Raw genomic sequence first — 23,120 nt, forward strand, 5'->3', positions numbered from 1 at the left:
CGACAGTTCAGTTCGAAAATGGTTTGAATCGGTTAAAAAACATGGCCGCCATGGGGGGGGTCTTTTTTCTTATATTTATATAGTAAAAAAGCTTGTGAACACTCTAGTTTCCTAATTTTCTGGCAGTTTTGTCTGAGCTTTCCCCTTCCTTCCTGCTGGTTTACCTCTACCAGACATTTTGTGATGCTTTTGTTATATAACTAAGAAATATCTCTGCAGATTAATGTAGATTTTTTAATTTCAAGCTCTCAGGGGGGTGGTAGTTTTTGTGTATGTCTTCAGTTGTTGTCCCCTACCGGTGAAACCGGAAGGGACTTATGGTTTACACTCCGGCTGTCTGTCAGTCAGTCCGTCACACTTTTCTGGATCCTGGGATAACTTTAAAAGTTCTTCATATTTTTTCATGAAACTTGAAACATGGATAGATGGCAATATGGAGATTATGCACGTCATTTCGTTTTGTTCCTACACCAAAAATTCTGGTTGCTATTTCAACAAATTATTTATTTATTTTTTACTGACAATGGTGGAGTTTCACCGGTAGGGGACCATAGTCCTTGGCAATCTCTTGTTTATAGTGAAACATTGTGAATACTTTTAGTCACATTTTTAGTTCAATCTGAATGACACTTGCTGAGTGCAAATGTTGTTATCATATCTTGATTTAGTTTTCTCAATTAGTTTTAATAATATCATCTTTACACATGGTGACAATCTTTATGAGCATAATATTTTTTGCTCATGGTGAACTTTTGTGATCACCTTTTGTCAATTGTCTGTCTTCCGTTGTGCGTATATTTGCCTTGTTAACACTGTAGCGGCCACATTTATTGTCGGATCTTCATGAAACTTTGTCAGAAGATTCTTCCCACTGATATCTTGGACGAGTTAAAAAATGGTTCAGGTCTGTTGAAAAACATGGCCGCCAGGGGGCCATTTGTTGTTCATTCTTAATGAAACTTGGTTAGAACATTTGTTCCATTGATATCTTGGGCTGCAAAAAACAGGTCATTTTTTTTCTCAGGTGAGCGACTTTGGGCCTTTGTTTAAATCTTCCATTGGTAATTTTAAGCTCCCATTTGGGAAAAATATATACTTTTTTCCATTGGGAATGGGGCGGATTACTGGACCCAATTTTAAATAAAAAAACACTCTAGAATCTTCTTTATTTTGAGCCCTGGTCTTTTCAATACTCTAAAAGGAACATTATAGGGCTTAAAAATCATTACATTTTAACCAGATTTTTAACAAAGTTGAAAATCTTGGTATTAGATTGTGGTTTGTTGGGCAAGAAGGTGGCATCAGGTGGGGTCTGTCCTGCTTCAAAAGCACAGTATTTCCACAAGGAGCATGAAATGTGTAAGAATGAGCTCTTTAAATGAGAACAAACACTGTTGTTTTGTTTTATGATGTGCACTGGCAATGTAATTCTTCATGAAATCTCTCAGGCATGTCTGTTAAACTTGATGAGATCTAGGAACACATTCAAGAATACTAGCCATCATGGCTGGTAAAAAATTAGCTGAAGTACCCATTTGTAGTTCTCTGGCCAAAAACTGGAATTTGAATCAATGACAGTTAAACCAGACAATGTGGCCAATAGGCAGTAATGGTTTGGGGATTTTCCAGGAGACTGCAATCTCTGCATAGAACTGTGCACCATAAGCAGTTTTCAAAAATAAAAATCTGACTTTTTTCTGGTATTGTTTTCACATGCTCCTCAATCCAGCCAACCTGCAATTTCCATCCATATTTCTGACTGTTTGATGTCTGAAGTGTTATTTGGGTTTAAACCAATTTATTTTAGCTCGATTGCAAAGCCTCAGGCTTATTGAAACGCTCTCGAGTCTGTTTCCTGGCACTAGAACCAGTACTTGGTGTATTTGGGGGAAATCTAAAGCACCTAATTTAAAAGCATCTGTTATTTGCAGATGCCTCCAAGCCCAGCCACCCATCTAAGAAGCCAAGCGCGAAGACTCCGAGAAAGTCCAAGCGTATGGGGGCCAGACTTGATGGTCACAGTTCTGCTGAGGTGGACAGCTCGAGATCCGTGTCGGAAAGGTATAGAAATTCTGAGTAGTTTTCTAGTCTTTGGTGACCCTTTAAGTCAAGTTTAACCCCTTACCACTCAGATATGTATATTGACACTTTTTTTTGTCCTTAAGAAAATCACAATATTATTGATAAAACACCTTTCTTACTAGATTGTACTTTTAAATGCTTCATTTTCAACCACTAGGTACTGATGAGTAGTAGGTACTGATGAATAGAAAACATAATAAAACATGAACAGTCTGTGAGGTACTTGCAGGCTGTTCTGCTTTTATGCTGGTTGCATATAGCCGTTCTCACTTTACTTCTGATTGGGAAAGGTTTTTGAAACTTGAATGTTGGATTCTGATTCATGTTTAGAAAAGACACTTTTAGTCCATTCAATATTTAAAATATGTAATTGTCTTTAAGTCTACATGCCAGTATAACAAACGTGATGGTTTTATCGATTTGCTAATGATTAGTATGGAGAACAGTACAATGGCAGTAACCAAGTTACATTTGAAAAACTGTTTTGGGGGACAGAAACTTTTAAGAACAGTTTACTCATTGTGCTTACACTGTTACATGTAAGGAATCTACTGGTGTATATACGGGGTAGTTCCTTTTTTCTGGAACCAGCACAGTTTTACCCAATTCTTTCATTACACGAGTGTGTATCTCGCTTAGTATGGAGTCCCGGCCACCAGTGTCACACAGAAAATTGGAGGAGAAGATCTTGCGTAAGTCAGTAGTGGAGAAATACCTGGACAAGCCAAGTGGGCCGCAGCCGCCTGCACAGCAGCCTGTTGCCATGGAAATGGCTGCAAAACAAGAGCCAGAGCCAGATCTTGATGACACACTAAAAGGTGAGAGTTTGGCTGACTTTGACATTCACCAAATTAGCCTATGGCTACAAACAGACCAGTTTGTTTAAAGAAAAAAATATTTGGCTACACTGTGTTCTTCATAAATACCAATTAAGTAGACAAATAAAGAATTTTGTGAGGCAAATTTTGCTTAAGAAAATGTTAAGCCAGTGGAAGCCCTGGAAAGGTAACTGAGATAGTAGACATGTTTTGTGACTGACAGAATCAATTTGCAGACCAACTAGAAACAAAATCCCATTATAAATTTCTGTATTAAATAATCTTATATTGATGATAACTCTTTAAACTCTTTGAAGTTTTTGTATAATGAATATTTAATAATTATACCCACACAAAAGAAGTTTAGGGGGGTATATAGGAGAGAACTTGTCGGTCTGTCTGTCTGTCGGTCCGTATTAAGTGTCCGCTCTCTAATTCAAGTAGTTTTCATCCGATCTTCACCAAACTTGGTCAGAAGTTGTTTCTACATGATGTCTAGGCCAAGTTCGAACATGGGCCTTGCCGGGTCAAAAACTAGGTCACGGGGTCACTTAGTGCGTTTTAAACATTCAGCATGTTGTCCGCTCTCTAATTCAAGTAGTTTTCATCCGATCTTCACCAAACTTGGTCAGAAGTTGTATCTACATGATGTCTAGGCCAAGTTCGAACATTGGCCTTGCCGGGTCAAAAACTAGGTCACGGGGTCACTTAGTGCGTTTTAATCATTCAGCATGTTGTCCGCTCTCTAATTCAAGTAGTTTTCATCCGATCTTCACCAAACTTGGTCAGAAGTTGTATCTAGATGATCTTAAGGCCAAGTTCGAACATGGGCCTTGCCGGGTCAAAAACTAGATCACAGGGTCACTTAGTGCGTTTTTTAACATTCAGCATGGTGTCCTCTCTCTTATTCAAGTAGTTTTTGTCCGATCTTCACCAAACTTGGTCAGAAGATTTATCTAGCTGATCTGAAGGCCAAGTTCGAACATGGGCCATGCCAGATCAAAAACTAGGTCACAGGGTCACTTAGTACGTTTTACACATTGAGCATGGTGCCCGCTCTCTATTTCAAGTAGTTAAAATCCGATCTTCACCACACTTGGTCAGAAGTTGTAACTAGATGATGTGTAGGTCAAGTTCGATCATGGGCCATGCCGGGCCAAAAACTAGGTCATGGGGTCACTTAGTGTGTTTTAAACCTCACCATGTTGTCCGCTCTCAAATTCAAGTAGTTTTTATCCAATCTTCAACAAAATTGGTCAGAAGTTGTATCTTGATAATGTCTAGGGCAAGTTTGAATATGGGTCATGCCGGGTCAAAAACTAGGTCACGGGGTATCTTAGTGCGTTTTAAACCTCACCATGTTGTCCCCTCTCTAATTCAAGTAGTTTTAATCTGATCCTCACCAATTTATCTAAATGATCTCTATGACATGTTTGAACATGGGCCATTCCCGGCCTAAAACTAGGTCACGGGGTCACTTAGTGCGTGTTTTAACATTCAGCATGGTGTCCGCTCTCTAATTCCAGTAGTTTACACCCGATCTTCACCAAACTCAGTCAGAAGTTGTATGGAGATGATCTTAAGGCCAAGTGAGAATATGGGTCTTTCTGGGTCAAAAACAAGGTCAAGGGGTCACTAAGTGCGTTTTAAAAATTGAGCATGGTGTCTGCTGTTTTTTGTGAAGACGACATGCAAAATATTATGTGTCAATGCGGCATGTGGGGGTAATAGTTACGTCTGTGACAAAGCTCTAGTTTACATAGCTATTATTACACCCCATTATATAGGCTCAACATACGTCCCAGAGGAACATGTTTTATGACTGTTAATTAAACGTTATTGGCTTTAAGCTTATGCGGAACATATACTTGTATTAAGGTATTCAAGTTGAACATGAGATGTTTGTAAAACATGTATGACCCCCAACTTGTAGCATAGTTGTCTCTGTGACCTTGGCCTTGGATATCTTAAATTAAAAAGGATTAGGGTTCATCCTTTGTCACGCCTAATTAGCATACTAATTTATATAATCCTAAGAATTCTACAGATATTGCGTGGAAACCAATGTCATGATGCAAACCCCAGTGACTTTTACATGATGACCCCAATTTTAATAGGCGTTCACTTTCCACCAAGAAATCACTTAACCAATGCATTACGAGAAGTTAAAGTGTTGTCAAATTATTTAATGGATACCAATTTCCTTTAACAAGTCTTGTGACCTTTACCGGTTGACCTCAAAATCATTATCTCTCATTATTTTCTCCCAAAGTAAGCAGTATATCAATTAATATGATTGGAGATCAAAGAATTCTCTTGAAACAATGTTTTATGAAAAACACTTGATGCAAGTGATCTGGACCTTTGACCTGGTGACCTAAAAAACAAAATGTGTCTTCTTTTCATCTCATGGACCGCAAAACATATTTGCATTTTGCATGTTTGTATGTATGTTCTAAATAACTAGTGCCCACACGAATATTCTGTTACAATTCTCTGTCACTGTTACCTTTGACCTGGGGACCAACAAATCAAAAGGCTTTTCCCTTCTTAGAAATAAATCCCCCCCCCCCCTCCCAAACTTCAACATATTCATGAGTTTAGGACTAAGATATATGGCAGAAACAACTTTTCTGTGATAAGCCCTTGCCACCGTGACCTTTGACATAATTAACTCAAAATCAATAGGCGTTTTATTTTATTTTTCGCACAAAACCATATTTTGCTTGGTTGTAGGTCAAAGTGTTCACTAGATATTGCATGGAAATGAAAAGTATACGGACTTACCAAGTGACTGACAAATTCAAAGCACAATACCCCTCCTCTTCAAAGGGGGGCATAATTATGAATTCCTCTGTTGCTTCTTATTTATCTATGTATTGGTTTTTATTTGTCCATATATTTGTCTTTATATTCATAAATATATTCCTCATTATTTACTAAAAATGCTCCTTTTTTGTCCACATAATGCTTCTTATATATCCATTTATTGCTTTTTATTCATCCATGTATTGCCCCTTAATCATCCATATACATCTCTTAATTATGCATATTTTCCTTCTTATTCATTCATATATATCCCTGTATTTAACAATATTTTTCTTAATCCTACATATTTTCCTCTTTGTTCAGCCATATATTGCCCCTTATTCATCCGTATAATTATATTGCTCCTTATTATGCTCCCCCAAAATTTATTTTGGGGGGAGCATATACAAGTAGTCGCCGCTTCGTCTATCCGTCCGTGTGTCCGTCTGTGCACAATTTTTGTCCGGACTATTTCTCAGCAACTAATGACCGGAATTCAATGAAACTTTATGGGAAGCTTCACTACCAAGAGGAGATGTGCATATTATCAGCGGGTTCTGGTTGGATGATTTTTCAAAGAGTAATGGCCCTTTGAAATTTTCCATTAACTGTACATATAGTGCAATTCTTGTCCGGGCTATTTATCAGCAACTAATGACCGGAATTCAATGAAACTTTATGGGAAGCTTCACTATCAAGAGGAGATGTGCATATTATCAGCAGGTTCTGGTCGGATGATTTTTCACAGAGTTATGGCCCTTTGAAATTTTCCATTAACTGTACATATAGTGCAATTCTTGTCCGGGCTATTTCTCAGCAACTTATGACCGGAATTCAATGAAACTTTATGGGAAGCTTCACTACCAAGAGGAGATGTGGATATTATCAGCGGGTTCTGGTGGATGATTTTTCACAGAGTTATGGCCCTTTGAAATTTTCCATTAACTGTACATGTAATGCAATTCTTGTCCGGGCTATTTCTCAGCAACTAATGACCGGAATTCAATGAAACTTTATGGGAAGCTTCACTACCAAGAGGAGATGTGGATATTATCAGCGGGTTCTGGTCGGATGATTTTTCACAGAGTTATGGCCCTTTGAAATATTCTATACAAAAATTATTGTCCCCCCCAACTACTGTGCCCTCAAGACGTTTCCTTTTATTAACCAGGTTTTCCGAAGGAAAAAACTGGTTATTAGATTGGCGAATGCGGGCGGGCTGGCTGGCGGGCTGGCTGGCTGGCTGGCTGGCGGGCTGGCGGAATAAGCTTGTCCGGGCCATAACTATGTCGTTCATTGTCAGATTTTAAAATCATTTGGCACATTTGTTCACCATCATTGGACGGTGTGTCGCGCGAAATAATTACGTCGATATCTCCAAGGTCAAGGTCACACTTTGAGTTCAAAGGTCAAAAATGGCCATAAATGAGCTTGTCCGAGCCATAACTATGTCGTTCATCGTCAGATTTTAAAATCATTTGGCACATTTGTTCACCATCATTGGACGGTGTGTCGCGCGAAATAATTACGTCGATATCTCCAAGGTCAAGGTCACACTTTGAGTTCAAAGGTCAAAAATGGCCATAAATGAGCTTGTCCTGGCCATAACTATGTCATTCATTGTGAGATTTTAAAATCATTTGGCACATTTGTTCACCATCATGGGACGGTGTGTCCCACGAAAGAATCACGTCAATATCTCCAATGTCAAGGTCGCCACGACTAAAAATAGATTTAAAAAAAAAAAAAAAACTTACAAAGGGGGTTAATTTTTTTTGGTCATTTCAAAAGTTCAGTTTGAGTTTTCTCCCTTTATCAGATTTTTTTTTCACAATGAAAACCTGGTTTTGTGACAATTTTGTCCCTTGTCTGAATATATAGTGCAATATTGTCGAAAAGAACAACTTTGGGGAGCATCACCCGTTTCAGACGGTTTCTTGTTCATCGATATATTGCACGTTATTTAGCCATATGTTCCTTGTTTACAGCTGGTAATGCCACAGTGTCCTCATCAGTGTCCGTAGCCTCCAGCCAGGATGATACACCCATGCTGCAGAAACTCAAGGCCATGAACAACAAGTGAGTCATCCTTTAGTTTCAACTAAGTTGTTACTTAGAAAGAGTGTCATCCTTTAGTAAACACCTAGTTGTGAACAACAAGTGAGTCCACCTTTAGTTTCAACTAAGGTGTTGCTTAAAAAGAGTGTCACCCGTTCGTAAAGACCTTGTTGTGAACAAGCAGTGAGTCCTCCTTTAGCTTCAACTAAGTTGTTTCTTAGAAAGAGCGTCACCCTTTAGTAAACACCTTGTTGTGAAGGAGCAGTGAGTTCTCCTTTAGTCTCAACTTAGGTGTAAAGCAGGACCAAGTCCTCATTAAGTTTAAACTTAGTTGTTAACAAAAGGAGAGTACTTTTAAGTTCAAACTAAGATTTGATCAAGAACTGAGTCTTCCATTTGAATAAATCTAGTTGTGAACACAAACATAGGTGCCTTTTAGTGGAAACCTAGTTGTGATCAAGAAAGGAATCTTCCTTTTATTAAGGCTTGGTTGTGAATAAGAAGCAAGTAATCCTTTTGTTTAAATCTAATTGTGAACAATATGTCAGTTATCCTTAAGTTTATGTTGTTTTGAACAACAAGGAGTGAGATATCCATAAGTTTAACCTAGTTGTGAACAAGAAAGGACTCCTCCTTAAGTTTAAACCTAGTTGTGAACAAAATGTGAGTCCTCCGCTAGTTGAAACTTACTTTTGAACAAGAAGTGAGTCATCCTGTAGTAAAAACCTAGTTGTGAACGTGAAGAGAATTATCTGTGAATTTATATTTTATAGAAATATGTGAATAAACTACTAGTATGTGATAAATGGTATGGAATGTAACTTGTTTTAGAGACCAGACAAGTTCAAGAAAGAAGGACATACCTCGATGGCTTAAGCAAGAAGATATTTTAAGTAAGTTTGCAAACAAGACTTCAATTAATTATGCAAGTATTTAAAAGTATAATAAAAGTATCATTGTGGAATATTTTCTTATGAAACAATATGACATGCCAAAATTATATTTGATAATTTAATAACAAAATTCAGGTGGTTTGAAAAATGTTTTTAGATTAAATTTGTTTGCTCTTTCAAATGTGGTGTTCAAAATATTTTTTGATGTCCATGTTGATTGAACATAATAGTAAAGATTGCAAAACTGAGAACAATTTGTATTGCATTGCAGTCTATCGCTTAAAGTCACATAAATACTCAAAATCAATGAATATTTCGCAAAATATTTTGTAAAATAAAGTTTACCCATAAAAATCAGTGTTTTGTACAGCAACAGCCGTAATTTCAACGAGTGGTATGGTAACATAGATTTAACAAGATACTAAATGCTCATTTTTATTTTTTGTGCGAAAATATATTGCATGTAAATTGCCCACCACAATATCCGAGCATTTTTTAGTTAACGCATGACTGGCTTTGGGAAGCCTCTGAAGAATGACATAGTCAGGAGAAGCCAATGTCGCGTTTGCTTGTAAATGTTCAGATATTGTAGCAGAAAATTCACATGGAATTTATTGTGACACAAACAAAATAAAATTAGCATTTTGTATCACGTTAAAAATATGTTATCAGACCATATCTAGTGTTGAAATTTAGACTATTGCTAAGAGGAACATTGATTTTTAAAGTGTTAAGTATTTTTCTAAATATTGTACAAAACATACATTGATTTTGAGTAGTTATGGGCTTTAAATTGTGAAAACAGAGATAACTTTGACATCTCTGTCATCAGACTTGAACAAATCTTGTAAAAAAAATGGAAATGGATTTCTTTTTTTTATCATCATGGCAATTATAATTATTTGGAAAAAAAATTCACTAAATATTAGAAAAAATGTATAAAATTTACAAATAAGAAATTTCCTGGAAGCTTACAAAAACTGAAAATATAATTTCTTTGTGCTATTTTCACTTAAGTATATGCAGAAGGTATAGTAAAAAACTGACTTAAGTCATGAACTAAAAATATAAGCCTAGTTCTGGGAAAACGGGGCTTAACGCATGTGAGTAAAGTGTTGTCCTAGATTGGCTTGTGCAGTCAGCACAGGCTAGTCTGGAAGGATAATCTCCGCTTTAATGGTAATTTTAAAATAAAGGAAACACTTCTAAGCAAATATCCAGTGTAGACAGAAAGTTTATGCTCATGCATAAGGCCCCTTTTTAGCTCACCTGATTGCTCAGGTGAGCTTTTGTGACCAGTCTTTGTCCGTTGTCCGTCCGTCGTCCGTCCACATTTGTTTGTAAACACACTAGAGGCCACATTTATTTCCGATCTTGATGAAACTTGATCAGAAGATTTGTACCAATGATATCGCGATCGAGTTCGAAACTGGTTCATGCCGGGTCAAAAACTAAGTCACTGGGTAAAAAAAAAGAAAAACCTTGTAAACACTGTAGAAGTCACATTTTATGCCCAATCTTCATGTAACTGTGTCAAAATGTTTTCCTTAATGATATGTTGGTTGAGTTCAAAAGTGGTTCCGGTCCGTTGAACAACCTAGCCGCCAGTGGGCGGGGCAGTTTTCCATATTTGGCTATAGAGAAACCTTGTAAACACTCTAGAAGTCACAATTTTTGCCCAATCATCATGAAAGTTGGTCAAAACATTGGTTTTATTGATATCTCGGACGAGTTCGAAAATGGTCCAGATCGGTGAAAAAACATGGCCGCCAGTGGGCGGGGCATTTTTCTCTATATGTATATAGTGAAAACATGTGAACACTAGAAGTCACATTTTTGGTCCAATCTTCATGAAATTTTGTCAGAACTTTTGTTTCCTAGATATGTGAGTTAAGTTTGAAAATGGTTCCGGTCTGTTGAAAAACATGGTTGCCAGGGGCACGGGGCAGTTTTCCTTATATATAAGTAATAAAAAGACTTGTAAACAATCACGAATTAAGGTCATGTAACATGCGAGACAACTCTTCTAAATATTGCATTTAAGTTTACAGTAGTTACTCCCTTTGACTATTAATGTTTTTGGGGGGAGCATATACAAGTAGTCGCCGCTTCGTCTATCCGTCCGTGTGTCCGTCTGTGCACAATTTTTGTCCGGACTATTTCTCAGCAACTAATGACCGGAATTCAATGAAACTTTATGGGAAGCTTCACTACCAAGAGGAGATGTGCATATTATCAGCCGGTTCTGGTCGGATGATTTTTTAAAGAGTAATGGCCCTTTGAAATTTTCCATTAACTGTACATATAGTGCAATTCTTGTCCGGGCTATTTCTCAGCAACTAATGACCGGAATTCAATGAAACTTTATGGGAAGCTTCACTATCAAGAGGAGATGTGCATATTATCAGCAGGTTCTGGTCGGATGATTTTTCACAGAGTTATGGCCCTTTGAAATTTTCCATTAACTGTACATATAGTGCAATTCTTGTCCGGGCTATTTCTCAGCAACTTATGACCGGAATTCAATGAAACTTTATGGGAAGCTTCACTACCAAGAGGAGATGTGCATATTATCAGCGGGTTCTGGTGGATGATTTTTCACAGAGTTATGGCCCTTTGAAATTTTCCATTAACTGTACATGTAATGCAATTCTTGTCCGGGCTTTTTCTCAGCAACAAATGACCGGAATTCAATGAAACTTTAAAACATTGGTTTTATTGATATCTCGGACGAGTTCGAAAATGGTCCAGATCGGTGAAAAAACATGGCCGCCAGTGGGCGGGGCATTTTTCTCTATATGTATATCGTGAAAACATGTGAACACTAGAAGTCACATTTTTGGTCCAATCTTCATGAAATTTTGTCAGAACTTTTGTTTCCTAGATATGTGAGTTAAGTTTGAAAATGGTTCCGGTCTGTTGAAAAACATGGTTGCCAGGGGGACAGGGCAGTTTTCCTTATATATAAGTAATAAAAAGACTTGAAAACAATCACGAATTAAGGTCATGTAACATGCGAGACAACTCTTCTAAATATTGCATTTAAGTTTACAGTAGTTACTCCCTTTGACTATTAATGTTTTCATAATAATACAGTGTAGTTGTGTGTATCATTTATGTGATAATTGTTATTGGAGGTTCAATGTTTTTTTAGCTCACCTGATTGCTCAGGTGAGCTTTTGTGACCGGTCTTTGTCCGTCCGTCCGTCATCCATCCGTCCATCCACATTTGTATGTAAACACTCTAGAGGCCACATTTATTGTCCGATCTTCATGAAACTTGGTCAGAAGATTTGTCCAATGATATCTCGATTGAGTTTGAAACTGGGTCATGCTGGGTCAAAAACTAGGTCACTAGGTCAAAAAAGAAAGACAAACCTTGTAAACACTGTAGAAGTCACACATTTCATGCCCAATCTTCATGTTACTTAGTCAAAATGTTTGCCTTAATGATATGTTGGTTGAGTTCAAAAGTGGTTCCGGTCCGTTGAACAACATGACCGCCAGTGGGCGGGGCAGTTTTCCTTATTTGGCTATAGAGAAACCTTGTAAACACTCTAGAAGTCACAATTTTTGTCCATTCATCATGAAAGTTGGTCAAAACATTGGTTTCATTGATATCTCGGATGAGTTTGAAAATGGTCCAGATCGGTGAAAAAACATGGCCGCCAGTGGGCGGGGCATTTTTCTCTATAATTATGTATATAGTGAAAACATGAACACTCTAGAAGTCACATTTTTAGCCCAATTTGCATGAAATTTGGTCAGAACATTTGTTTCCTTGATATAAGAGCTGAGTTCGAAAATGGTTCCGGTCAGTTGAATAACATGGCTGCCGGGGGGGGGCAGTTTTCTTATATTTATATAGTAAAAAAAGCTTGTGAACAGAAGTCACATTATTTGCCCAATCATCATGAAACTTAGTGAAAAGATTGGTTTTATATATCTCTCAGATGAGTTTGCAAATGGTCCCGATCGGTTAAAAAACATGGCCGCCAGGGGGGTGGGGCAGTTTTCCTTATGTGACTAGAGAGAAAACTTGTGATCGAGACTATAGAAGTCACATTTTTTGCCGAATCATCGTGAAACTTAGTCAATACATTGGTTTTATTGATTTCTCGGACAATTTGAAAAATGGCTAAGATCGGTGAAACACACTTTTTAGCTCACCTGATTGCTCAGGTGAGGTTTTAGGATTGGTCTTTGTCGGCCGGCCGTCCACATTTAGTTTGTAAACATTCTAGCATTCACATTTCTCAAGCATTCTTTATCAAAGTTGCTGAAAGCTCTCAGTCAAGTTTGATAATGAGCAAAATCACATAATAAATGCCATAATTATTGCCCTTAGATTGTCAAAATTTTCATTATACAAAATCCTTGTAAACACTCTAGAGGTCACAATTTTGTTTCAAAATTTATGAATCTTGGTCATATTTTTTTTTTGTAAGCAAAGTTTGATGTTTGGTTAGGGGGGTCAACTCAAAATATAGGTAACCAGGTCAAATCTTACAAAAATAAAAACACTCCATGCGCCAGAGTTTTGGTTCAATTATAATGAAACTTGACCAGGATGTTTGTCAGGACATTATCTAGGTAAAGTTTGACATTTGGTAAAGAATGAATGAACCGACTCCTCTCAGGTGAGCGAACTAGGGCCATCTTGGCCCTCTTGTACCTATAGGGAAGCTCAATAGAATTATTATTTAATTAGTTGGTTTGTGGCTATTGCAGCTCCGTTCCAGAGCCCTGCAGAGAGTCGTGACGTGACAACGGGACTGCAGGGAGCACCCCCACGTACCCCACCCACCCAGGAAGAGATTAACATGCTCATTGACGAGGAACTGTCACAGTTTCCCGAGAAACGGTTAGTCTCAAGTTGTCAATCTTAACCAGTTACCAGTAGGATATGCACTTCTAGTCCCTAAGAAATAAAAAATAAAGCCTTTTCTTAAGGGATTCAAGTTTTAAAAGCCTTCATTTCCAACGCTAAAATACAGATGTGAAGCAAACAGTTTGAAACCAGAATACAGACTGTGAGTGAATCGTAGGCTGTTCTAGTTTTATGCTGGTAGCATATTGCCATTTTCACTTTGATTCTGAATGGGAAAGGAATTAACAGTGTGACAGAGCAGTCCCTTATTCTTTTATTATTACTTGAGAGCCACAACATGTTAGATTCCCTCTTGAATTAAACTGAAAACAAAGTAAGAGGGATTCAACATTTACCAGTGCAGGGCTAGTGGCCTTGTGATAATTTTGATCAATTATATTTGTGAGGCCAAAAAGGGGCATTTTGGTGCTTGTCACAACAGTAACAAAGTAAAACCCCTCAAACCCCTGAAAATATCTCAATTAAGTTATATGCAGTTTTTAGAAAATATCAGTAGGCATACAAACTAGTGTTGTTGTTTCTCCATAATTACCCAATATGACACATCCAACCTACATACCATTGTATTCATTGTATTTATTAAGGAACAGTAATACCTTAAGTTACTTCCTTTCAGTCGAACTCACTTGTCTTGGCTATTTTGTTTTTAACATTAACATTTTCGTTCTTTCTTTAATTTCAGGAAACCAGGGCCTAGTCCAGTGCAAACTGTTGAAAATTCAGGTAATGGAGGACCAAACGTTTTTGACAGTCCTTAAAATAACATAACATAACATTTTCTTTGTCAAATAGAAAAGTTTTTAGATTTCAAATGACGTTAATAAGCAGTCACGCTTTTAAAGAAATTGTGAAAAAAAAAGGGGAAATGTAATTCCTAGTTGAGTTCAAAGTCACCCCATGTGTTTAATGTTTCAGAGGGTAGTTCGACCCCAATGCAGCGTATAGAGAAGAACCGTTCCAAGTGGCGGGAGAACCCAGGCATGAATCTGGAGGAGTCTTGGGGTTCCCTCACCCAGTTCAACAAGAGTCAGCGCGGACGGCTATCACTAGACATGGACGGTACAGATTTAGGGATTTTCACATGCGCATATGTGTAAAGTGGAGGACAAAATGTTCTGTTTTTAACCAGGTTTTCCGAATGGTTATTAGATTGGCGAGTCGGCAGGTGGGCGGGCGGGCGGGCTGGTGGGTGGAACAAGCTTGTCCGGGCAATGACTTTGTCGTTCATTGTCAGATTTTAAAATCATTTGGCACATTTGTTCACCATCATTAGACGGTGTGTCGCGCGAAAGAATTACGTCAATATCTCCAAAGTCAAGGTCACAATTTGAGTTTGAAGGTCAAAAATGGCCATAAATGAGCTTGTCTGGGCCATTACTTTGTGATTCATTGTGAAATTCTAAAATCATTTGGCACATTTGTTCACCATCATTAGACAGTAAGTGGCTTGAAAGAATCACGTCGATATATTCAAGGTCAAGGTCACAATTTGAGTTTGAAGGTCAAATATGGCCATAAATGAGCTTGTCTGGGCCATTACTATGTCATTCATTGTGACATTTTAAAATCATTTAGCACATTTGTTCACCATTATTGGACGGTGTGTCGCGCTAAAGAATTACGTCAATATCTCAAAGGTCAAGGTTGCCACAACAAAAAATAGATTGATATTAAAACAACTATGTAACTATGAACAGTCAGTAACAATGCACATTTTGATTTTGAGTTGTCTCTCTTTATCAGACTTTTTTTTCTAATTGAAATCAAGATCAATTTTACACAAGGGGGTTAACAATACACATTTTGAATTGTCTCCCTTTATCAGACTGTTTTCAACTGAAAACCTGGTTTTGTGACAATTTTGTCCCTTGTTTCTGGTGGTTTTAATTAAAAGAAAGTACAGATTTAGGGTTTTTAAAATGTGAATGTGCATAGTGTTGTCCCAGATTAGCCTGTACAGTCCGCACAGGCTTATCAGGGACAGCACTTTCTGCTTCTATGGTGGTTTTAGTTAAATGAAAGTACCTTCTTAGCAAAAATCCAGAAAGATAATTAAGCCTTGTTTTCGCTGGACATGAACGGTACACAGTGGTTTTTTTTAACCAGGTTTTCCAAAGGAAAAAACTGGTTATTAGATTGGCGAATGTCGGCTGGCTGGCAGGCGGGTAGAAAAAGCTTGTCCGGGCCATGACTATGTCGTTCATTGTGAGATTTTAAAATCATTTGGCACATTTGTTCATCACCATTGGACGGTGTGTCACGGGAAAGAATTACGTCAAAATCTCCAAGGTCAAGGTCACACCTTGAGTTCAAAGGTCAAAAATGGCAATATATGAGCTTGTCTGGCCCAGATTTGCCGGTTTAGTCCGCACAGGCTAATCAGGGAAGACACTTTCCGCTTTGATGATTTTATGCTCCCCCCCAAAAAAATTGGGGAGCATATAGTCGCCACTTTGTCTGTCCGTGCGTGTGTCAGTCCGTGCACAATTTTTGTCCAGGCTATTTCTCAGCAAATAATGACCGGAATTCAATTAAACTTTATGGGAAGCTTCTTTACCAAGAGGAGATTGCGTGTTATCAGCCGGTTCTGGTCGGATGATTTTTCACAGAGTTATGGCCCTTTAAAATTTTCCATTAACTCCGGGCTATTTCTCCCCAACTACTGAATGAAGCTTTATGGGAAGCTTAACTACCTTGAGGAGATGCACATGTTATTTGAACCCAAAGGTGGGCATGTTATTTGTGGGTTCTGGTTAGATTATTTATTTAGAGAGTTATGGCCCTTTGAAATTTTTAAGTTGCTAAACCATCCATCATATTATTTTGTCCAAAGTTATGCCCCTCAAGACGTTTCCTTTTATCTGAATATATAGTGCAATATTGTTGGGGAGCAATACCCATCTCCGACGGTTTCTTGTTTGTTTAAAGGAAGTCTCAAAAAACCAGTTTAGGCGGAAGGTGTTGTCCCTGATAAGCCTGTGTGGACTGCATAGGCTAATCTGGAATGACACTTTACGCACATGGATCCCCTTGTCCCCAGAGCGTTGTTTAAACAGATATATCATTATTTTGGCTGCAGATGATGTCCTGGATGAGTACATTAACAAGGCCGCTAAGCTTGCGGGGCTGCCCACTGAGCCGGCTATACAGGAAGAGGAGACACCTTCAACTGAGCCAAGCGCCGGCATATACATAAACTCGTATGTTAATCGTTCGCCACTCAGATACGCACTTTGATGCATTTGTAGTCCCTTAAAAAATCTGTTTAAATTAAAGATTATTTTTACCTGATTCAAGTTTTCATGTTTTCTTTTCCTACCCTAAGATAGTGATGAGCAGCAAGAAGCATTAAACCTTAACAGACTGCAAGTGACTCACTTTGCTTTTGAGCTGGAAAGTGTTAATTTTATGGTGCAATGTTTATTTCAAGCCTATCTTTTTAACTGGATCCGATTTTGTTTCTTTGGTCATTTATGAAAAATAATTGCTTTTTACATTATCCTTAAAACCCTAAGTGTGATTTGATAATAAAGTCATGTGACCTGTTGTTCATAGTTTGATGAACCCACTATGTTTGCACATTTGCTATGTGTATTCTTATTATTCATGAAACTACTACTTTTTCATGCATGATGAGTATGTTGACCAAAGTTGTGTGAAAAAATGGGTTGTAAGAATGAGTTAAGTCATTGGTTTTTGGGTGTGTGGGGTGAAATTGGGGTTTCAAACCAATAATGCCACATTTTGAAATACTGGGTATTACTGTGAAACTTCATATGAGTCACGTTCTTAGAAAACTGGGCATAATGCTTGTGCATAAAGTGTCATCCCAGATTAGCCTGTGTAGTCCGCACAGGCTAATCAGGGATGACACTTTCTGCCTTAACTGGATTTACATGTAGAAGAGACTTCCTTTAAACGAAAAAAATGAAATAAAAGGGGAAAGTGTTGTCCCTGATTAGCCTGTGCGGACTGCACAGGCTAATCTGGGATGACACTTTATGCACATGCATTAAGCCCAGTTTTCTCAGAAAGTGACTCATATATAGAGATATCTTATATCAGGACTGTTTCCATGATTACATATAGGGCAAGGCCACAGTTTCAAACAATAGCACAATCATTTCCTTGCAAGACCTTATAATCAAAAGAAGATTTCGAAAGAAAGATTTGTACCTTGGAAGCAATTATTTGGGATTGTAAATGGGTTTGGTGGAATCAAGGTTTTTTTTTCAAGCTGTGTTCATATGCAATGCTGTTACAAGATTATTTTTAATTTCAAAGAGCTCATCTGTTCACATTACATGCACTTAGTTATGAAAAGTTTATTGCTCTGTACATGAACACAGTGTTAAGTGTGAAAGTGATGTACCTGTAATTCCATTGTGAAGCAGATGTACAATAGTTTTACACTAAAGCCTCAAATGTATCCATTTCCAGTGAGGATGAAGATTTCATCATCCCAGAGTTGCCATACGGCCGTGAGCTTGTTGTCAACATACGATCTACCTGGGGGGACAAGCATTACGTCGGGCTGACTGGGATAGAGGTGTTCTCTGCCACTGGTGAACAGGCAAACATTGTCAAGGTAGAACAGTTTGGTTTTAAAATATGAGCCTTGCTCTGTGAAGACAAGGCTTAATGCATGTGCGTCAAGTGTCATCCCAGATAAGCCTGTTCAGTCCACAAAGGCTTATCAGGGACAACACTTTCTGCTTCTATAGTATTTTTGTTATGCCCCCCTTCGAAGAAGAGGGGGTATATTGTTTGCACATGTCGGTCCGTCCGTCCGTCCACCAGATGGTTTCCGGATGATAACTCAAGAACGCTTAGGCCTAGGATCATGAAACTTCATAGGTACATTGATCATGACTGGCAGATGACCCCTATTGATTTTCAGGTCACTAGGTCAATGGTCAAGGTCACAGTAACTCGAAATAGTAAAATGGTTTCCGGATAATAACTCAAGAATGCTTAGGCCTAGGATTATGAAACTTCATAGGTACATTGATCATGACTGGCAGATGACCCCAATTGATTTTCAGGTCACTAGGTCAAAGGTCAAGGTCACAGTGACTTGAAACAGTAAAATGGTTTCCGGATGATAACTCAATAATGCTTACGCCTAGGATCATGAAACTTCATCGGTACATTGCTCATGACTTGCAGATGACCCTTATCAATTTTTAGGTCACCAGGTTAAAGGTCAAGGTCACAGTGACAAAAAAACGTATTAACACAATGGCTTGACCATTGATCATGACTGGCAGATGACCCCTATTGATTTGCAGGTCACTAGGTCAAAGGTCAAGGTCACAGTGACTCGAAACAGTAAAATGGTTTCCGGATGATAACTCAAGAATGCTTACGTCTAGGATCATGAAACTTCATAGGAACATTGATCCTGACTGGCAGATGATCCCTATTGATTTTCTGGTCACTAGGTCAAACGTCAAGGTCACAGTGACTCGAAACAGTAAAATGGTTTCCGGATGATAACTCAAGAATGCTTAGGCCTAGAATCATGAAACTTCATAGGTACATTGATAATGACTGGCAGATGACCCCTATTGATTTTCAGGTCACTAGGTCAAAGGTCAAGATCACAGTGACTCGATATAGTAAAATGGTTTCCGGATGATAACTCAAGAATGCTTACGCCTAGGATCATGAAACTTCATCGGTACATTGCTCATGACTTGCAGATGACCCTTATCAATTTTTAGGTCACCAGGTTAAAGGTCAAGGTCACAGTGACAAAAAAACGTATTAACACAATGGCTGCCACTACAACTGACAGCCCATATGGGGGGCATGCATGTTTTACAAGGAAGTCTGTTCTTAGCCAAAATCCAGTTTGGGTGGAAAGTGTCTTCCCTGATTTAAAATATTTCTAAAGCTATTACCCTTTTACTTCTTTATGAATGCAACTAGCCACTGTTGTGTGTGTGTGTGAGGGGGGGGGTCTTCATTTCTATTATAATACGACACGCAGCATTATAATGGCATTCTTCCTATCTGTGTGAAGCTCTAGCTTCAGTACCAAATAATTTGCTTGCTTGTAGATCCGAGCTGATCCAAGCGACATAAACATCCTGCCAGAGTATGACAAGGATCCACGAGTAGTGAAGAACTTGATTGATGGATCAAACCGCACACGCGATGACATTCACATGTGGTTGGCTCCCTTCACAGCTGGCCGCGATCACTTGGTGCTCTGCTCATTTGAGAAGCCGTGTAAAGTGGCGTTAATAAGAATATGGGTATGCATACTATTTGTTTGTTTTTTATTTAGGACAGGTGCTATTGATGTTTGTAATAAATGTGTTTATTTTTATCATGGCGAGTTATGATTAATCATCATGAATATAGCAACATGAAGGTGTTGTGAATATTGAGGTCTTTTGAAATATAAGGTTTATTTTCAGAGAGCAGTACAACATATGTAAAACAACGACCAATTGTGACAATAAAGTATTGAGTTTACCAATTATGAGTTATAATTACATTAGGCAAGTAATAGCACTTGGTTATAGCACGTGGTTATTTAATATAAATTGTTTATTTCTCATACTTGGACAAATAACTTTGGACAAACAAAAACAAAATTTGTGCTTTTAATGTTCATTCAGTGGTAAATTGCAATCTGTACCAATTATAACTGGCATCTTTCAGAACTACAATAAATCCCGTATCCACTCGTACCGTGGTGCGAAGGACGTGGTAATGACTCTAGACTCAACTGTGATATTCCGGGGAGAGATAGCCCGCGCATGTGGGGGCATCGAAGGTGGAACCGAGGCATTCGGAGATGTATGTCAAACATTATGTGGGAGATTCTTTTGGATTCTTCAATCTATGATTTTTCTGCTTTCACAATGTGGGAGGTGAAAAGTACAAGTGTCCTTTTCTCAAAAGTCAAGATTAAACTTCTTGTGGAAAGGACATGTTTATAGACAAAGTACAGCTATCTGTGTTCAAGCATGTGTCTATGGGAGGGGGTAGGGGGGCATTTGAATTTGAAAACTCTTGTTTTTATTGCAGAAGGAAATCGCTTAAATTCGCGAGATCTGTAAGAAAACGTTGATACTGTGTTAATCTTGTAAGTTTTTATGCCCCCGGATCGAATGATCGGGGCTATATTGTTTTTGGCCTGTCTGTCATTGTATGTGTCTGTGTGTGTGTCCCAAAACTTTAACCTTGGTCATTACTTTTTCAATATTGATGATAGCAACTTGATATTTGGCATGCATGTGTATCTCATGGAGCTGCACATTTTGAGTGGTGAAAGGTCAAGGTCATCCTTCAAGGTCAAAGGTAAAAAAAAAATCAAAGCAGCACATTGGGGGCATTGTGTTTCTGACAAACACATCTCTTGTTTTTGTTTTTGTTTTCAAATCTTTTCTGAAATCTAGATCTTGTATGTCTTCTTAAGTAGGCATACAAAGCATTCATGAAAGTAAAAGATAATATAAATCAGCTAGAATATGTCAAGTGCAATGCCCCTCTAACCTACAAGATTAAATAATCCAAACATGACATGTTGAGTACATCATCAATAATTCTTTCTTCAAAGCTTTGAAATTTCTATGGATTATGTCTTTTATACACTATCATCACCCGCCTTGCCTCATTTTTGCCTGGCCCTTGACATACTTTTTACTCATTAAGAAAATCAAAATTCCTGGTTAAGCCGAAATTGCGCATTTCATCAAACATCAATAATGCTTCGTTCAAAGATTTGATACTTTCATGGATTATTTTTTTTAACCCTGTCTTCACTCAAAAATCAAGAGACCTTTTGACATTGAGACTTTTGAAGTTAGACTTATTCAGAAAGTCAATTTCTTAAGATCAATGCTACTTACTAAAAAGCCTTTTTCTTCCATTCATCACCCATCACTGTCACATTACCTGGCCTCAATTTGACCTTGACATTTGTGTATTTTTTTTATACTAAGGCTTTTTTTAAATGGGCCAATAAATGAATACTGATAAGGCTTCTATGATAACTTCATAGTTTTTCTTTAATGCAGCATCCTGCTTATTATTGGAGCTGCAGCTAGGGAAAACTGGGTTTAATGCATGTGCATAAAAAATGTTATCCCAGATTAGCCTGCGACGTCTCCAAAGGTTAAATAAGGACAGCACTATCCTTTTTAAGGGAATTTTTGTGTTTAAGAGGGGCCTCTTTTAAACTAAAATCCAGACCAGGCAGAAAGTGTCGTCTGTGAGGACTGTAAAGGCTAATCTGGGATGACACTTAACGCACATGCATTAAGCCGAGTTTTACAGAGGCTCATTGTTAATCAAACATCTCCTATTTTCCACTGCAGACAATCCTGTTCACAACAGATGAGGGGATCCTGGAGCTGGTGTCTCAGAATGACGCGGCTTACGAGGGGGAGATGCTCAGTGATGATGAACCCTTTGATGTGGAACGTCCCTCTACAGCTGATGCTGGAGAAGAAAAGGTAACTTACATGAAAGCAATGGAAAACTTATAAAAGGCACATGAGGTATGAACAAACATATAATTCCAAAGTTACCAAATTGTAACCACTCTAGGGGCCTCATTTATGACTAAGTCTTGATGAAACTTAGAATGTTTATCTTGACATTATGAAGGCCAAGTTTGAATCCTGGTTAAGTTGGGTCAAAACTAGATTACCTTGTAGTCTTCAGAAATAGGTGTCTTTGAACTGATGTGAGTGCTTAAGGGCCACAATAGCATCCCTTTGTAGCCCTGTTTTTTTAGCTCTACTGCCAAAGGCAGAAGAGCTTATGGGATGGCATGGTGTCTGTGTGTGTGTGTGTGCGTGCGTGCGTGCGTTAGACTTTTCTTGTTTATCCGATAAAGTCCACAGTTTTCATCCGATTCTTTTAAAACTTGTTCAGTGTCTTTATATTAATGAGGACTCGAACCCTATTGATTTTCAGGTCACTGGGTCAAAGGTCAAGGTCACAGTGCCTCGATATAGTAAAATGGTTTCTGGATGTTAACTCAAAAATGCTTAGGCCTAGGATCATGAAACTTCATAGGTACATTGATCATGACTGGCTGATGACCCCTATCGATTTTCGGGTCACTAGGTCAAAGGTCAAGGTCACAGTGACAGGCAAAAGTAAAATGGTTACTTTTTCTTGTTTGTCCGATAAAGTCCACAGTTTTCATCCGATTCTTTTATAACTTGTTCAGTGTCTTCATATTAATGAGGACTCGAACCCTATTGATTATCAGGTCACTGGGTCAAAGGTCAAGGTCACAGTGACTCGAAACTAAATAGGTACATTGATCATGACTGGCATATGATCCCTATTAATTTTCAGGTCAGAGGTCAAGGTCACAGTGACTCAAAACAGTAAAATGGTTTCCGGATGATAACTCAAGAATAATATGGCCTAGGATCATGAAACTTTATAGGTACATTGATCATGACTGGCAGATGACCCCTATTGATTTTCAGGTCACTAGGTCAAAGGTCAAGGTCACAGTTACAAAAAACGTATTCACACAATGCTGCCACTACAACTGACAGCCCATATGGGGCATGTTTTACCAACAGCCCT

General features: G+C 38.2%; 1 protein-coding gene across 2 annotated transcripts in view; it reads left to right on the plus strand.

Annotated features, from left to right (window-relative positions):
• Positions 1-23,120, plus strand: part of LOC127869069 (katanin-interacting protein-like) — an 89,251-nt gene that overhangs the window by 41,352 nt on the left and 24,779 nt on the right. For both annotated transcript variants that reach the window (XM_052411349.1, XM_052411350.1), the window contains 12 exons: positions 1,932-2,061; positions 2,722-2,900; positions 7,697-7,787; positions 8,598-8,659; positions 13,391-13,523; positions 14,233-14,273; positions 14,466-14,609; positions 16,630-16,750; positions 17,991-18,138; positions 19,616-19,813; positions 20,226-20,363; positions 21,887-22,024. In XM_052411349.1, coding sequence (XP_052267309.1) covers positions 1,932-2,061; positions 2,722-2,900; positions 7,697-7,787; positions 8,598-8,659; positions 13,391-13,523; positions 14,233-14,273; positions 14,466-14,609; positions 16,630-16,750; positions 17,991-18,138; positions 19,616-19,813; positions 20,226-20,363; positions 21,887-22,024 — 1,523 coding nt within the window. The remainder of the gene's footprint in view (positions 1-1,931; positions 2,062-2,721; positions 2,901-7,696; positions 7,788-8,597; positions 8,660-13,390; positions 13,524-14,232; positions 14,274-14,465; positions 14,610-16,629; positions 16,751-17,990; positions 18,139-19,615; positions 19,814-20,225; positions 20,364-21,886; positions 22,025-23,120) is intronic.

The sequence above is a fragment of the Dreissena polymorpha genome, chromosome 2, assembly GCF_020536995.1.
Source record: "Dreissena polymorpha isolate Duluth1 chromosome 2, UMN_Dpol_1.0, whole genome shotgun sequence".
Taxonomy (NCBI): Eukaryota; Metazoa; Mollusca; class Bivalvia; order Myida; family Dreissenidae; genus Dreissena; species Dreissena polymorpha.